Raw genomic sequence first — 17,702 nt, forward strand, 5'->3', positions numbered from 1 at the left:
CCATTGCGCAGCCATTCACAACAACTGCGTGCCTGCTGCGTAGCTTGCGTAGAGTAGGCTATGAATCAGGATCACTTGTTCTTTTCAGCTTTTCAGCTTTATTCAGCCATCCATCCTGAACTTTATTGATTATTGTGTAAAAAATATGTTCAATTGAAATGTTTCAATACAATTTAAACATTATTCTATTGGTAACAAAGCAATTCAAACTATGTGAACCATGTACTTTTTTGAAACCCTATTTTAAGTTATGATTTACCACTACTGGCGAGCCACTGGCCTGTGACGGTCACGGCCCTGAGCACTGTGGGACGCCTCCTTTATTTTTCTGAATGAAAGTTGGCAACACTAAACAACGCCCTTCTGAACTACACATGAGGTTTTTTCGACAAATAATTCACAATAACATTTGAGATTGTATACGATTTGAAGGGCGTCCGAAAACCTTTTTTCTTTCCACTGTTTTTTTTTTTAAAGACAAATGAGAAAGTTGAACCTGAGCTTGAAAAAGTGCATAAACCACAGTGTGTGCACGTGATCGCGGATTATCCCTGATGATAAGCTATGTGCAGATGATTTAGTCATTCAGGCTAAAGATTTAAACTGCACTGATTACATGGAGGCTCCATGACAGTCAGAGCAGAAAAAAAAGGAAGTTTGACTAAAAACGGCTCTTCTGTGGCTGGACGCTGTCCTGTCCAGTGTTTGTCAGCGTCACTCTGCTCTGAGATTTTCTCTCTCTCTCTCTCTCTCTCTCTCTCTCTCTCTCTCTCTCTCTCTCTCTCTTGCCTTGCAACTGTCCATTTGCTTTCAAATGGACTGACAATGGTGTACTTTAAAAACACAGCTGTTCTTTGTAATTATAGGCTCGTGGCATTGGATGAGCCGATAGAAGAATCCGCTCAGCCGCTAGGAATAGTCCCACTGCTAAATGGCGGGGATGTGAGGAGCTTCGCCAACAGGGAAACATGCATCAGTGTATTCATAAAGGAAGTCACTATTTTACTCTCTTTTCAGATGAACAATATTTGAGGGTAAATTAGCCTCCTCACAATCCGCCATTGTCAATAATAGTTGTTTAAAAAAAAAAAAGAAAATCTGTTATTCTATTAAAAGCTCCATGTCTCTCAAAGTTTCAGGGGGAAACGTTTCAGCGCCATGTGATTCCAAGGCATCTCTGCACAGCCCAAGAAAAAGCGCCGAGGATGAAAAGACGCAGCCGTGGTCTCAGAGGGCGAGGTTTGTGCCTTTCGGTGAACAACCGCATCATTTTATTTGGAACTGATGTCAGAGCTGGTGGTTAAACAGGGAGGGGCCGCTGGCACGGCGACACATGATGTGTGTGGGTGCGTGTGCACGCGCGCGGTTGCACTCAAACCCAGCACATGTGTTGGGGGATGTAGCAGATGTTGCAGAGGCAAGGATTAGTGTGTGTGTGTGTGTGTGTGCGTGCGTGCGTGCGTGCGTGCGTGCATGCGTGCGTGTGTGTCTTTAAATGTGTGCATTAAAAATATCTCTGCCACAGCAGGAAGCCACAGTGGCCAATTACAGTACAGCATCTGGCCTTGCACACGTTATTAGGGTGTGTGTGTGTGTGTGTGTGTGTGCGTGTGTGTGTGTGTGTGTGTAGGGGATGGGGAGGTTCAGGCGGAGTTCAGGTTATTTACATCTTTGCATGCAGAGTTTCAGTAAACGGTGCCGTGTGTGTGTGTGTGTGTGTGTGTGTGTGTGTGTGTGTGTGTGTGTGTGTGTGTGTGTGCGTGCGTGCGTGCGTGCGTGCGTGTGTGGTTTTCTGTCACAGCAGCAGAATCTAAACACACACCACGAAGGCAGCGCAGGAGGAGAGAATTAAAGGGAACGATAGAAGAGCAAATACAGTCTAGCAAAGTAGACAATAGCGGAGATGGAAGAGGCACTTTCAACACGGCAGTGCAGAGAGACAAAAAACAAAAAAAATAGATATATGTCTGTCTTTTCAAGCAGACGCGGCTCTTTTTCCCTTTCCATGTTCGCAGGAAACAAGGTGCGGAATGGAAGTAGTGAGCCCTGGCAACAAGAGGTGCCGCTGCACATTTTGAGTGCATTGCGTGATTCCCTTTGAAGTTGAGGGCAAACTAATTCTCTTAATTTTTTTTTCCAGTAAGTGACTGATTACTTGGCTGACTCAAGTTGTAGAGTGTTTGTGAAATGATGGCAGGTTGGTTCGTTCTAAACCCACCCCCCTTTTATCCCCCTTTTTTTAATAGCACAGGAGGCCATGGCAACAGATTGTGATGAATTTATGGCCCAATCCAATAAATGTCAGAGTTTAGCAAGAGTTTTCCACTAGTCGTGGAAACAAGGGTATTCTGAAACATTTCCGTTTTCTCTGCTCCATTTTGCGGTCGTATTTTTTTTAATTTGCTGCACTCAGTTGATATTTAGTGGTCCAGACATTTGTATTGTCAACTTGAAAGGAAAGAATGCGAAAAGCCAAACCGAACCCCCACCCATCCCAGTGCTGATGTTGATTAAAATAAAACCCTTATCCACTTTAATTATCATTTTAATTATATATTTTTTTATATTATTGGTCAAATAACTAAAAAAAAAATCAAGTTAAATCAGGGGGATTGTGGGCGCACACCCTCACAGGAAAACAAAAAGAGGAAATAATCAGTTCTCACCTGAATGCTTGGAGGCCTTTGTGGTACTTCCAGGGGATTAAAGCAAACATCTATTTTTTTTTATTTTATTAAGCTGCTTAGTCAAGAGAGCAAAATAATTACTTTGTTAGCGCTGAGAAGGAGGCATTGGGTTATTATGAGATTAAAAATCTGTTGTATTGCCATTAATTATGATCAAGACTTTGTGAGATCAGGCTACCAGATATAAATTGATCCGCTTCGTCTCGGTAATACCTGCATGCTCGTCGGGGATGAGAGGAGTCTGGGGGCATTAATAAGGTTTGTATTAAATTGGTCGTTCTACGTCTTCCTTCTCAGTCTGATAAAAATCAAAGGCAGCCTTTGAAAACTTGAAGTTTAATTTAAGAGTTGGCCTGTTGGTAAACCAGAGTTCCAATCATTAGGGTCCCCTAATCCCATTCCTGGATGATTGGAGTTACATTAACAAGAGAGACGGGGTCCTACGGAGGGAAGGAGGGAGAGGAAAAGGCCGGTGGAAGACGATGGAGACAATGTTTATTTGAGTAAAAGTTAAAAAAAAACAAAAAAACTCTGGGACTGGTTGAAAACAACTGAGCGTGCCGTTAATCTGGGCTCCTCCTCTGTGTTTGGTGGCTGCAGAGAGACAGAGTGCTCGCTGGTGTGAGCACATGGACAGGGAGTGTCCGTCACTCGTCCTCTCAGTACTGCATCCGGGTGACATCATGTGTAGGCTGCAGTTGCATTGAGAACTTGCGTTATTTCAAGTTCATTTTATTACAATAACAAACCACCTCAGTGTCATGTTCACCCAAAACACTATAATGAAATGTGTCATTTCCTGGAGATCATAATTGACAGTAATGTGATTTTAAAAAAATAAATAAAGAGAAATTGACTTCTGACAGATGTAAGGTTTTCTGTAAAAAAAAATCAATAAAACTAATATTCAACAGTCGATCCAATGTTTTCCATTTAATTCAATTTTAAATCATATTTACAATTAACCGCCCAATCAAATGCACGAGGGAGACTAAAAAAGGCTGGACAAAAAGAATTCCTTGGATGTCAAACTTTCTGATGCTGATCACGCTCATTCTTTCAAGAAATAATTAGGAATGTGCTCTGACATTTGTAAATGACATTGGGACTGTCTCTTAATTTTTAATTAATCAAATTTAATTCAAGTGACCCTAGTCCTGCTGCGATAATTAACTGGTAGATAGACTTTAAGTTCTCCAGAGGAAAAAAAATGGCTCAGGTCTCTGGGTGCAGATTCACTGATACCTTGACCAGTTTTGCTTTTTTTATTGTGTCGCGTTGGCCTTCTGTGCCGACGGCTTCCCTGAAAGGTTCGCAGGCCTGTTTGTTCGTTGAATGCAGGCAGAGTAAAGCAGAGTATGGTTTGCTGCAGTGTGGCTGTTGCTGCACAGGGCACAATGTGCTCATCAGGGTAGGATCAGCTGTGGAGAATAATATAAATCCCTTTAAATATTGATTAAGCGGTGATTGCAGCAACACTCACAGTGAAAGGTTCCCGTGTCTCTGCGGGCGCATTTGTTCGCCAAAGCAAGAATTTTCGTTACCTTAATTTTGTTAAAGGAAGAAAAAATGTTGACTGCATTGATCCGCTCCCTCCCAAAAGGGATAAATCTGGTCACGTGGTTGTAGAATATCTTGCATCCAGTCAGTGCTACATGCAAAATTTCCTCTGGGGCTGAACTGCAACCTGATCTGAGAACATGCAACATCCCACATAACATTCAAACTTCCAATCAAATGAAACTTTTTTTCATTTTTAAACGAATTTGTGATCTCATTTCCAAAGCAGCACATCTTGTATTTCTATCATCCAACAACAACGAACCAGCACCGCGGGTACAGACATGCAAACCAAAGACTCAAGTCTGGACACGCTTTCCTGTGCTTTCAGAGAATGACTTGTTTCAGACGTTCTGATCTTTTGACAGCAGTCATGACGAATAATCGACTAAATGAGCATCAGCGGACCTGCCTGCCACGGTGGCTGCCAATTTAGCGACCCGTTTCGGCCTCAACCTTTGCATCTTTTGTCCCTGAACTCTGCGGTTTTCTGCGGTTTCGGTATGCGTGTGGGTACTGCCCTCCAGCGGTCAAGACAATTTACTGCAGTAACAGCTGCATTGCAGGGGCGATGCGCTTATTAACAAAAAAAAAAAAAAATCATTAGACGTCTCTTTTTTACGTGATCGTTTAAAAGGAACCGAAGCGGTAATGACGTATCAGCATTTTTTTTTTCTTTTTAAAGGCCTTAAATCCGCCTAATGCCATGTGCATAATATTACCTCAAATTGGTGTTCTGACTTTCTGCAGTTTTATGACTAAAACTTCGGATTAGTTTTTTTTTTTTTTTTTTTTTTTTTTTAACGGATACATGGGGGGCGGGGAGAGAGAGAGAGAGAGAGAGAGAGAGAGAGAGAGAGAGAGAGAGAGAGAGAGAGTAAAGAAAGCTAATAGCCTGCTTCAGTCAGGCGCCAATGATGTGTTGATAATCTGGGCATATTGTATGAGATGGCACTTGTTATTAATGGCATTTATGTATTTGATGTTTATGTGAAATATGAGGTGATAGAAAGGAAGCAAAACCAAAACAATCCTTTAGAGGCGCTGTGTGTTCATTTTTTTTTTCCTATGTTAAACTACTGCAAGAATAAAAAATGACATTTCAAAAATAGCCGACAGCATATTCTTTCTGTGCAAATAACAATTTAGAGTGGTCGAGAATGGTCATTTGTATTTTTCTGGTGAATACATCTGATGGGTCTGTCCTCTCCATTTCCTCATTTTCACTGGCATTAACATATATAATTTATCACCTAAACAGCTTTATGTTTTTCCTATTCAACTTTTATTTACCCAGGAGAATTCTCATTGACAGCAACAATCTCCTTGACTGAAGAGTCCTGGCCAAGATAAAAAGCAGTTGCAAAGTTGCATAAAACATGAAGAGCTAGAATGACCTCAGAAACAAGGACATTAATGGAAATGAAGGTGCCTAAAATCACTTCTGTCTTTCCCTGCACATCTCAAGAGTCTTGAATATTTGCGCAGATTAGCAGTTTTTTTTATTTTTGCTCCAGCCAGGATGACGTCCTTGGTGGAGCCCCGGACAGGAACTTCCTCTGTCACAGTCTCCAGCAGCCTGAGGGCGTCACTGTCCCTGTCAGTGCAGCATGGAGCAAAACGCTATGATGCCGACCTACAGGAGCCCCCAAGGACCAGACTGCAGCACGCCAACCTCCACCCTGGCCTTCGACCACAACTTCACCACAACTGCCAGAGGATCCCTGCTGCTGATTGAGATAGTAAGTCAGAAAAAACAAAAAATCACATCCTGCCATGACGAAACACAAAAGCGATGGGTATTAATATTTACATTTTAATTTTGAACATTTCAATTCTTTAAGACCAACACATTTATCATTTATTGCCGTTACAATTAGCAATGTGGGTTATAGTGGGGTGTTTCTCATCTTGCTGGTAAATATCCCTTTACCTGTGCCTCACATGTATTTGCGTGACATTTCAACTATTTGTCAGTATCAGTTTCCAATATTTATATACCACAGGGTTCATCGGGAATTAAATAAACCCCTAAATGATTCGTGGTTGTGGGTTATTACGGAGTCAAGGGAAAAAGATTTTTTTTTTTTCCATTTTGGTTTCCTTGGCTGGGTTGTTGTTGAAGGGCTAATGTGTTTGCCTGTACACTTAGCAAAAGCTCCAGCAGGTTCAGACTTTCATTAAAAGGATTTGAGTAATGTCTCGAAGAATTCCAACACCACTGAGTTATTTTTATTATTTGATTTTTATATAACATTTTTGTTTTCCTGTGTGAAAAAAGTAGTCGATAAAAGTAGGAAGCCGACCCCAAAACACTCCAAGTATAATCAACTTTCCGTCCTTTCCCCCTTCATTGTCTCTCTTCCTTTTTCAGTCGGCGGAGGGGAAAAGTCTGTACAGTATTTCTGTAAATACAGTCTGGCTGGCTGCCAAACACATGAAAATGACAAATGTCTGCAAATGTGAGGATGTTCCTTTAAATTGAAGCTTCAAAGCTAACAGGTTAATCTTGATAAAATATCTGGAAAGTGGAGTTAAAACAAACAAACAAAAAAAGTGGAGGATAATGAATCAAAGCCGTTTGGCAGCGCAAGTTTTTTTCCTTGTGATAGGCAACCTTCAGCTTGAGTGCAGGAGGGGTGTGTCACAGGAAACAACACCATTCAGTCGCGAGTGGGCGTTTTCCCTGCAGTGGAACTGACAGTAAAGGCACAACAGCTTTTCCTTATAAAAAAAAAGAAAAGTTTTTATTTAAAGTTAGTGGCGTATGCACCGATTCAGAAGTTAAAAAAAAATCCTTGCCTTGAACTATTTTCAGAAAAAAAAGTTAATTTTCTTTTCTTTTCTGTTCTTTCTTAACTTGCTATTGAACGTGTGTCTGCTGAATATCAGTGTTTCTTTCTCCTTCCTTGCAGGTTTCTGGCATGATGGTGTGGATTCTGGTCGGGGGCACAGAGTATTTCCTCGTGTCTGCTCTCTGCTGGCTCATGTTTTTCTCTGTCCTGTGTTGGGCCCTGACCATTTGCCTCTTTATAGCCTACCTCACTGGGGTTCACAGCAGGCTCTCACAGGTCTCCTGGACTGAACTGGTAAGATGCACACACACACACACATACACACACACACAAGGGAAGGGTTCATGCCTCGTTTCCCCTTTTCTCCTCCTTGTGCTTTGAAACACAAACACCGCTTGGATGTGGTGTTAACTCTGATATAAGCCGATGCTGCTTTCGCTCCTGCAGTCGCTGTGTTTCAACTGTGGCGCCACTGCTCTCTATCTGGTGACGGCTGTGGTCAATGCGCTCTCACTCAACCGAGCCACAAGGGGGAGACACAACTACAATTGCTGGGCTGCTTCCACAGTAAGACACAACTTCCTGGTTGTTACAGCAAAGAGATAGGAGTTCTACAGTTATAGTCGCAAATCACACACACACACACACACACACACACACACACACACACACACACACACACACACACACACACACACACACAACATGTAAGTGTCTATACAAGGTATAGATGGGACTATAAAGTCTTGCAGTACTCGAGATTGGTCTTGCAAACTTGAATTTAAAAAAGATAGTGGTCATTTTTTCTGTTTTGTTATTTTCCTTTGATATATGAAGTCTTGGTCTTGTCTTGAGTCGATACTCTCCAGTCTTGATAATGGCTTTGTTCTCGGTTGGTGCGGTCTTGGCTATAATATAAAATGGATCGTATACATGTTCCATTCCCATGAACAGGACTCTGCCATCTGTCTTGATTCTATAAACACAGAAATTGCATGTTTTCGTGAGGAGTATTGGATGTAGAGTCAAAATGAGAAATCAGAGTGTACGTGCTTGCTTTGACTTTCACACTTTGGCTAATTCTTCTTTTTTTCAATCCTTTTTCAGTTTTTTGCATTTCTCTGCACACTGTGCTATGCGGTCAGCAGTCACCTGAGCTACCGTGCCTGGAGAAGCACAGAGGAGAGACAGTAAAGCATACACTCACTTCATATCTTCTCCCGGGAACCCGATGGCTCGAGTTAAATAAATCATGCACAAAAATTTGCCATGAGTCATATTTTTCGGCAGAGGGAAATTGTGGCTGCGGGTGAGTTTGGAGGTTCGCAAATTGTCCATGGGAAACACAAATAGATCTGAGTTAGTTTGAAAGTCATTTAGAAAGAGGAATGAAAAAAAAAGATGGAGTGCATGTGACATATGATGTGTATCATTCATAAGCTTATGCCGGTGCTGGTTCTAAATGGAAATATAGATGTTGGGACTTTGTAATATAGTAATAACACTAATAACAATAAGCAGTCATGTGACAACAGTAAGACAGGTGTCATACCCCCAGATATTGATGAACTCGCCTGTGCTTTGGGTCCTATGACAGCATTCAGTCCTCAAAGTAAAGAGACTGTGAGTGTGACTGTGACTTTGGCACATCGCTTAGAGGTTAATTCCTCCAGAACAAATGCCCTGACATTTTATGAGACAAACCACGGTGCTAAATAATTAATGATAGTTGTTTGTATTTTATTTTATTATTTATTTTTTTTGATTTACAGGCGTTCTCATTGGTGTTGCCTCCAACCAGAAACGGCTGAAACCAACCTATTAAACCAAATCTGGTGCCAGCAGGTTTTTATTCTCACAGAATGAAGCAACAGCGAAAAGCAGTGAAGCTCGGAGAGTGAACATTAGCACAAGCAACACGGCTCAGTTCTTTAGAAGGGCTATGAGCAAGTCTACGCTTGAAATAGATAACGGAGGTCATTGATGCCAGTGTCACTGCAACGGCAATTCATTAACAGCAGCTGTTGTATAAAAGTAGGACGACAGACAGATTGCATTCAACTCCTGTGTTTTGTGAACATGAGCCATACAAACTTTCTCAGCATATTTATTTCCCTTCATTTAACAAGAAAGTCACATTGAAATGAGAGTTTTGCAAGGTCGACCTACAAGTACAGCAGCATTCAGAAGAAACACAACAGAACAATAAAATAGAAAGACACCTGCCATTGTCTAACGTCAAGGTAGACAATGGCATTCCTCCCTCAGTGCATTTTTATTGATTCTAATCATAAGAGTTTGTCGAGGACTGATTTGAACCGATTACAAACCTTTACGTTCTCCTTGCATTTAAAATATTTGAAGATCATTCATGTGTTGTGGGAAAAATCTCTTCTAAGTGAAAGTAACAAAGATTTTGACCTAAAGTTTGTCCTTACGGTATAGTTAGTTTCAGAGCAGTCCGAATAAGAAGCTCAACCTCTCTGAAGTGTTATAACAACCCTAATATCTTACCCATTCCGAACCCTCAAGCAGTGACACATGCAAGCAGGATGCAAGCAGGTGAGATGAGGAAGATATGTAGGGGAAAGTCTTTGAAAGAGTTCCCAACTAAAGAAAACCTGCTGCAGGCCACCAAACGGAGGAGAATTAACATTACTGACCGATCATGCAACTCATATAGGTGCACAAAGGAATTTCTCTTTACAAAGTGATATCATAGCATTAAGTCACTTCTCACCACAGATAAACTATTCACGAAGGGGATGAACAGATTTTTTTTGTTATTGTTGGTTTTTGGCTGAGCATGCTTTTCCATGCTAGTTCATTGTTGTTGCATTCTTGAGCTTCCCCCAGTGAGCAGCCAGTGAAGTGACTGCCCAGTCGTATTGACCACTCAATTTCCTGAGCTCAGCGCCCTGGTGTCTTGGGTACATGTTGAAGGAAGTCTGAAAGAGGTAACCCAAAGTCAGCATGTGATAACAAGCGGTGGGTAGAGCAACTTGCAGAAGAAGTAGCTGCTCACAGATTTTGGCTGGCCAGCAGCCAGAAAGCGCCCTCCAGAGGCCACAAAAAGTAGCTGGTAGATGAGACTTCCCTGGTATTTACCACTGACCTAAAACGTGATGTAATGAGAACAGGCATGAACAGAGTGGCTTGATTTGCAGGGATGGATGGAAATGGTGTCCCAATAAAGTACAAATTCAAATACATTATATTTTTAGAGCACAATGCTGCTGTTACCAGACACACTGTCTGGTGCCATTTTTATTTACATTTGACAAAAAAAAAAAAAAAAAACGTAACTTTTGGACGCATCTTTTATATTTAAATTGATAATCGGTAAGTTGTTTCACTCTTGAGAAAAACCTGGATCACAGAATTTTCAAGTTTGGATTTACACGTCCATCCTAGTAATAAGCTGCTGGGAGTATTTCAGCTATAGCTTCCAGGTCGCTGCTGCCACCTTGATAAAGACCACAGAAGAAATATTGCTTGCCAGAGGCGGAGGCATGTTTAATGTTTAACTGGCACCAAAACAATCAATCATTTGTGACTGACAGGTAGTATAGCAGATAAACTTGAAAGAACCATGATATTCTCCTTTTCCAAGTTTCAATAATTCAGAGCACAACTTTGAATTGTTTCAAGCTGCCTGCAGAGGTCTTTAAAACGTGAGTTGCTTCCAAGTGTTTTTGACAGAACCTAGTAATATTGTGAGTGTGAAGGACACCACTCACCTGAACTATACGCTCATTGTCAAACAGCTCCATCTCATGCATAGTTCCGGAGGCGCGACCAGCCACTTTTGACCAAATGTACCCAAAGCGGAGCTGAATGCTACAAGACGGACACAGCAAAGAAGCAAAGTGTTGGCCCCATTTCCGCTCTGACCTTTACAAAAATGAACAAGGCAAAGGAGACACTGACCCATAGATGTAACTGCTGTCGTGATCCCAGACTCTCACTCCTGTGATGGATCCTTCTCCTTCAAGAAGGAAGCCCGTACCGCTCCCAGTTCCCGCAGGTAGAGAGAAGGAGTAGGTACGCTCCAAAGCTGAGGGGTTCATTCAAACAAAGTAATGTACATGAATATATGAATGGAGCCTCTTTGATTCACCAAACACAAACTTTGATTTCAAATATAGAAGTCTTTAGTTCTTGACAAGAAGTGCACTGGTAGTATCTTACGTATTGACAAGCCGCTGGCACAGAGCGCTGCGAAAATGAGGAGAAACATTGTGCCGTGTTATGGTGTCTTGAAAAGAAGAAAATAAACAAAATGAAACAACAGATTGGCTAAGATATGCAATCATTGTTATTTCTGACTAAAACAGACCAATTCGATTATTATTATTATTATTATTATTATTATTATTATTATTATTATTATTATTATAGATACATAGATTCAAGGTCAACATCAAAAGATAAAAAGCAGACATGCAGACATATAATAATAATAATGATAATAATAATAATAATAATAATAATAATAATAATAATAATAATAATAATAATAATAATAAGCAGTCAAGCACAACAGTAAGACAGGCGTTATACCCCCAGTTCTAGGTGAACTCACCTGCGCTCTGGGTCCTATGACAGGAATCAGTCCTGAGTCTGAGCAAACCGTGAGTTTGACAGTGACTTGGGCACATCTTTTATAGCTTCATTCTTCCAGAACACACACCCTCATTCTTTACTTGATGGCCCACGACACTTCGCTCATCATTTGTTTTTTTTGGTTTGCTTTTCTTTTGTTTTCTTTTTTTTTTTTTTTTTAATATGTTTTGTGTTCTGGAAATGTCGGGGTTATAGTTCTTGGAAACTTCAATGAGGAAGAGAATATATGCACATGTGTTTTTACTCTGTTTCTTTTAGAACAAAGGCCATTTTTGACAATGGTTAATATTATTTAATATTGATTTATTTTATTTTTTGTTGTTCATTGTTATTATTGTTCATTATTTTTGAAAAATAGATCATTTGTTTTTTCGATTTTGATTGACAGGTGTTGGACTCCAACCAGGAAAGTCAGTAACAAACAATTAAAACATCCAGCTCGTCAAACAAGTTTGTAGATTACTTTTCATAGATCAGTCGAACAAATTTAGTGCTTATTCTCACTGGGAGGTTGATCACAGCATAAAGGCAACAATGAAAAGCAGTAAAACACGGAGAGTGAGAGAGTTAACATTAGTTTAGTCATTGCTTTCAACAAGTTGGCATTAGAAAATTAATGCTGATGCCTTTAATTGTTTGATAGTTGGTGGAATAATTACAGTCCCACATAATCTGCTCTCACTAGTTTTACATTTTCTATCAGAAAAAAAAAAAAAAAACCTGGGGACTGTTGTGATTCTATATTTAGTTTAATGCATTATAGCAGTGAGAGTTAGTATATTAGCAAATATTGTATGTATGTGTTAGAAGTATTACAGTTAGTTAAATGTTTAAATGTAATGAATGTCAATACATGTAGTCCTCTTATAATCATTTGCCCATTCTTATCAGTACCATTCAGAACCTCGGGGTAAAGACAGATACTGTTTGACTGATTAAGCCTCAGGAACAGTGACTTGGGGTGATCAAAGTGGGGGTGAACACAGAAACTGCATTTGTTACCCCCTATAAAGTTTGTGACCCTTTCAGGCACGGGAACACGAACTTTTCACCTCAGGGTTTTATGGCAGGAAAGTTTCCAGCAGACCAGATCGAGAGGAGGATGGACTATTTGGCTCCCGGCCAAATAAGGACTTGTTTCCTGCCACAGATTAGCCTAAAATGGGGAAGGCTACACCACCGGACAGCCAATAGGAGGACGACATGGAAGAAGACATCTACATATTTTATTACTGTTTGTTTCTGTATTTAAGATGGCGTAAGGGACAGATAGATCAGACTTGGCATCTGATAACACATTGTTGTTGTTAGGGTTAAGCCTCCGGAGCTCTGTACCAAGTATCTTGTTTTTTCTGTTACTAAAACTTCTTAAGATTTCATTTGTCTACTATTCTCTTCATTCAACGAACACGCGGTTTGGTAGCATGAGATTGGATAAAAGAACCAAACCAACAATTTGGTGACCCCGACGTGATGAGGAAGGACAAAGGAATCTGAGATTGAACACCACAACGGTCACTTCTGGGGACATCTGATGATGACAGGCCGGCCACAAAAAAAGGTAAGCAGACACCTGTTTAAAACAAAGTGCTGCATATTGGACATTCTAAAGTGTGGTCGTCAGTGTTCTGTGAAGTGTCCTAGATAGAGGAGCAAGATACTTGGAATCATTTTGTAGAATTTTTGTTTTGTTTTAATTGCGACGAGGTAATGCTCGGAAAGTAGGACTAAGGTCTGAATTTTTGTTTTGTTTTAATTGCGACGAGGTAATGCTCGGAAAGTCGGACTTACGGTCTGAATTTTTGTTTTGTTTTAATTGCGACGAGGTAATGCTCGGAAAGTAGGACTTAAGGTCTGAATTTTTGTTTTGTTTTAATTGCGACGAGGTAATGCTCGGAAAGTAGGACTAAGGTCTGAATTTTTGTTTTGTTTTAATTGCGACGAGGTAATGCTCGGAAAGTAGGACTTAAGGTCTGAATTTTTGTTTTGTTTTAATTGCGACGAGGTAAGGCTCGGAAAGTAGGACTTACGGTCTGAATTTTTGTTTTGTTTTAATTGCGACGAGGTAATGCTCGGAAAGTAGGACTTAAGGTCTGAATTTTTGTTTTGTTTTAATTGCGACGAGGTAATGCTCGGAAAGTAGGACTTAAGGTCTGAATTTTTGTTTTGTTTTAATTGCGACGAGGTAAGGCTCGGAAAGTAGGACTTACGGTCTGAATTTTTGTTTTGTTTTAATTGCGACGAGGTAATGCTCGGAAAGTAGGACTACGGTCCGAATTTTGTTTTGTTTAATTGCGACGAGGTAATGCTCGGAAAGTAGGACTTAAGGTCTGAATTTTTGTTTTGTTTTAATTGCGACGAGGTAAGGCTCAGAAAGTAGGACTTACGGTCTGAATTTTTGTTTTGTTTTAATTGCGACGAGGTAAGGCTCGGAAAGTAGGACTTACGGTCTGAATCTTTGTTTTGTTTTAATTGCGACGAGGTAATGCTCGGAAAGTAAGACTACGGTCCGAATTTTGTTTTGTTTAATTGCGACGAGGTAATGCTCGGAAAGTAGGACTTACGGTCTGAATTTTTGTTTTGTTTTAATTGCAACGAGGTAAGGCTCGGAAAGTAGGACTTACGGTCTGAATTTTTGAATTTTGTTTTAATTGTGACGAGGTAAGGCTAGGAGGAATAAATTTAGTGGTTTAATTTCATTTTGTTATTTCTATAACGTTAAATGTCAGAAGTGTTTGGGGAATAAGCTGAGTAAAAGGGTGGTACTTGGAATGCAATTTACGGGAATGGACATGCCCGGCATCCAAGGAATATTATTGTGTGGGTGGTATATGAGTGAGAAATTGAACGTGAATTAAAAGATTTGTTGACCTTGGGAATTAACCCCAGAGTGAAACCGGGCCAACTAAAGTCAGCCTAAAAGCTTGTTTCACTGAGGCACTGAATTGGCCGACGGAGCCATTCACATTCAAGCTCGCTCGGGAACATAATAAATAAATAATTTCATAATAAATACATAAATAATTAGAATGGAAGGTAATAAAGGTTGTTGGGATCAGGGAGATTTTTCTCCCTATCCCTGGTCTGTTGAAGAGCAGTGTCAATGGATGCTGGACCAACTGATTAGTGACAGTGATAAGGAGGTGCCTGCAGGGAGGCAGAGAAGAGTCCAGATAACATTCCAGGCCCCTCTGCTTCAGAAAAGAGATGAGCAAAACAACAGTGTTATGTCAGCTCAGGAGCAGTTGTTGAAACTCAAGTTGGATGGGGCCAGGCGTGGAGTCAATGATTAAAGGAAGGAGGAAAAATGAAGGACCTTCAAATGGTCCAACAGCTGCCTCAGCAGGCTCCCCCTCAGGGACAAACACAGACAATTTGATTTCCTGACACCTATTGGGGCAGTCCTAGAGGGGGCAGAGTTGGGTGATGCAGAAGGGGGTAAGGAGCGGGGCAGCGGCATCAGGTTACGGCTGAGATCAGTGTCACTGCTGGGGACAAAAGATGACAGTGGTGAAACAGCTGTGCATGAGCACAACAGGAGAGAGCACAGAGAGACTTGGACCCGCCTACCTGGCCCACAGCAGGGCAAGGCAACACCCTCCAGGCTGGGGGTCCTCCACAACAACAAGCTCCCAGTCCAGGAGCTGCTCCGCAAGGCCAGTGCACGCAGGGGGATTGTCACTGTGATGACTTTCAGTGATGGTGACCAGAAGTTCATATGGATGAGGCGCTGGCAGATCACAGAAGCGAGATGTCCTGATGAACTGAACTGAATTCCACATGTCGCATGTGAATGGATGCTAATTCAGCAACAGTCAAAGAAAGAACTGGAACTTGGAACATCCCCTGGAACTGGCAGACTGTTGCTGTTCAAAGCTGAAAGCCCTGGTTGTCTATGCTCCAACCTTTAACTCTGCCCGCTGACCCCTATCATGCCTCCTAAATCTACGATTGTGATAAAAATGAAGTGTTACGGGATGCATTTGAAAGCAAACTGGAAGGGACCTTTGGGTCCATGCGTCCCTTGTCTGTTGATGAGTCCCGGGTGTGTGGCTGCTCAGGTAGGCTGCATAGATGAAGTGGTATGGGATGGCTGAAGAGGCCTATCCTCATACCTACTGGCAATTCATGCTGAGCATCAGGCCAGAGATTTAGGCCACGTAATGAAACGCCTTGTCTTCGTTCAAGATTGGGTGGACACACAGTTTCCAAAGTTGTCATATTCGCCATCCAAAGATAGGTAGTCCCTGACCATAAAGACCTTTTCTTTTAGATATTTCTGAAGGAGAACACACGGTAAACGGTGTTCTCTTTCAGAATAAAGGGGGAGATAGGAAAGTGTATGTAAGCATAACGTAAGCTTGGGGCATGGCAGCAAAAAACAGCACATGCAGAGATGGGTCACGCCCTGACAGTGCAAACAACACATAGCGTAGTATCACTAGTTAGCTCAGCAGCATTTACTATGACATCACTCAGACAGACTAGGATAGACAAGATTTGAACTGCACCACACATGAAGGGATTAACATGGCAGATAGTACGGGGGAAGGTGAACAACATAGGTGCGAGGAGAAAGGGAAAGAGAGTGACTATACGGGTTCAGCATATGAAGTGGGAGCAAGAAAGGTAGATCAGTTTTTCTTATGACATCGGACTCTGCTATAAGACATGAGACAAATTTGACAGCATTCAGTCCGCAATATGAATTGTTTTGTTTAGATTAGGTCAATGCATTTTTCTGTTTGCCTTGAGATTTTGAGCTCCGTGTAATTTTCTTGTTCATCTACAACAGGGAGCCTCCCTACATGAGAAGACAGTTTGGAGGCAAAGGGGGCTGTGAATGTGGAAGGCATTTGGCGGGGCCCAGGTGGCCGACCGGTTCTCCCGCCCGGTCTTATAGGTGCTGTCTTGGAAGAGGCCCACGGCCTAATACACTGTGGGAAACTACAAATGATGAGGCATCTGACACATTCATGGTATCTGTTTAGCAAAGAATTTTTGATATGTACACATTCCAATGTGAGGTTAACAATTTGGCCATATGAGGGAAAGTTTCCACTACACTAATGGCAGGGTGAGAAAAAATTAATAGACCACACAGATTTGATTGATAGGGTAGATGGGTTCTGATACTTCCTGGTGGCAGTGGATGCATACACTTGCTGGCAGGAGGCGGTTCCCACAAAAGTAGAAGAGTAAAAACCAATAATAAAGTTTCTCATTATTTGATATATCCACACATGGTTTTCCCACAATAATTAGATTAGATTGGCACTCACATTTAAAAGACCTCCAAGAAGAAGAGAAGCGTGAGGCCTCAAACACGCTCTGGTACAGTTTCTCATGACTAATCACAAAGTAATCTGGAAATGAATTGAATGCTGAGTAGCAAATTGGCAAGGTTTATGCTCACAGTGGAATGAGGTGGACACAGGTGCTATCAATAGCCCTGATGTCAGCAAGATCTGTTATCTCCCGGACAGGATTCACCCCCTTTGAGCTCGGGTGGGTGTTCCCTCTCCGGGACCTAGAGCAGATAATTATTATTAAATCCATCACTGTTTTTGACATATAATCCTATTGTGATCAAACTAATAGCATTTCTCTTAAGTTTTCTCTCAACAGGTAAACTCGGGAGCCGCAGGTGAAGGAGAGCAGGGGACTCCAGACACATCGGAGTGGGTTCTCTTGAAAGCCATTAAGAGAAAGTGGACTGAGCCGAGGTGGACAGGACCATTCTAAGTAGTGGAGCGTACGACCCATACTGTTCGTTTGCAGGGCAAAGGTGAAACTGGTATCACTGGAGCCAGTGCACACCGGCAGCTGCACCTCGGAGATCACTTCGTAACTGTGAAGAACATCAACAGGAAACAATATGAAGTTTTGGGTTTTATTACTGCCTGTGCTATTAGGTTTGTGCAAGGGGCGGATAGGTGAGATTTGTTTAGGTTACACAGGGGTGGTGTTAAATTATGTTAGGGGAAGTGACATTACATTTCAATTTGACTTGTGTGATGTAGTAGGAGGCTGT

At 41.4% G+C, this 17,702-nt stretch overlaps 2 protein-coding genes across 14 annotated transcripts in view; one reads left to right on the forward strand and one right to left on the reverse strand.

Annotated features, from left to right (window-relative positions):
* Window positions 1-10,257, forward strand: part of cmtm8b (CKLF-like MARVEL transmembrane domain containing 8b) — a 66,260-nt gene extending 56,003 nt beyond the window's left edge. For 5 of the 12 annotated variants that reach the window (XM_076012812.1, XM_076012814.1, XM_076012813.1 and 2 more), the window contains 7 exons: window positions 867-1,034; window positions 1,134-1,239; window positions 5,545-5,675; window positions 5,765-5,989; window positions 7,163-7,336; window positions 7,490-7,609; window positions 8,150-8,289. In XM_076012812.1, the coding sequence (XP_075868927.1) occupies window positions 5,858-5,989; window positions 7,163-7,336; window positions 7,490-7,609; window positions 8,150-8,236 (513 nt within the window). In that variant the 5' untranslated portion in view covers window positions 867-1,034; window positions 1,134-1,239; window positions 5,545-5,675; window positions 5,765-5,857 and the 3' untranslated portion in view covers window positions 8,237-8,289. Of the gene's footprint in view, window positions 1-866; window positions 1,035-1,133; window positions 1,240-5,544; window positions 5,676-5,764; window positions 5,990-7,162; window positions 7,337-7,489; window positions 7,610-8,149; window positions 8,352-8,814 lie in introns of those variants that run through there. The other 7 variants (XR_012925306.1, XR_012925305.1, XR_012925310.1 and 4 more) reach the window with 4 other exon arrangements.
* On the reverse strand, window positions 9,134-12,390 carry LOC142879480 (zymogen granule membrane protein 16-like). 2 transcript variants are annotated; one of them, XM_076012822.1, is made up of 6 exons: window positions 11,628-12,390; window positions 11,234-11,300; window positions 10,973-11,099; window positions 10,783-10,882; window positions 10,068-10,157; window positions 9,134-9,990 (listed from the first exon to the last, which is right to left on the reverse strand). In XM_076012822.1, the coding sequence occupies exons 2-6, from the start codon at window positions 11,280-11,282 to the stop codon at window positions 9,862-9,864; spliced, it is 495 nt and encodes a 164-aa protein (XP_075868937.1). In that variant the 5' UTR covers window positions 11,283-11,300; window positions 11,628-12,390; the 3' UTR covers window positions 9,134-9,861. The 2 variants fall into 2 exon arrangements, with proteins under 2 accessions (XP_075868937.1, XP_075868936.1); XM_076012821.1 differs by lacking the exon at window positions 11,628-12,390 and having other exon boundaries at window positions 11,234-11,414.
* Between the last annotated feature and the right edge of the window lie 5,312 nt (window positions 12,391-17,702).

Source organism: Nelusetta ayraudi, unplaced genomic scaffold, assembly GCF_046127955.1.
Source record: "Nelusetta ayraudi isolate G7.1 ecotype Tasmania unplaced genomic scaffold, CSIRO-AGI_Nayr_v1 ptg000136l, whole genome shotgun sequence".
NCBI lineage: Eukaryota > Metazoa > Chordata > Actinopteri > Tetraodontiformes > Monacanthidae > Nelusetta > Nelusetta ayraudi.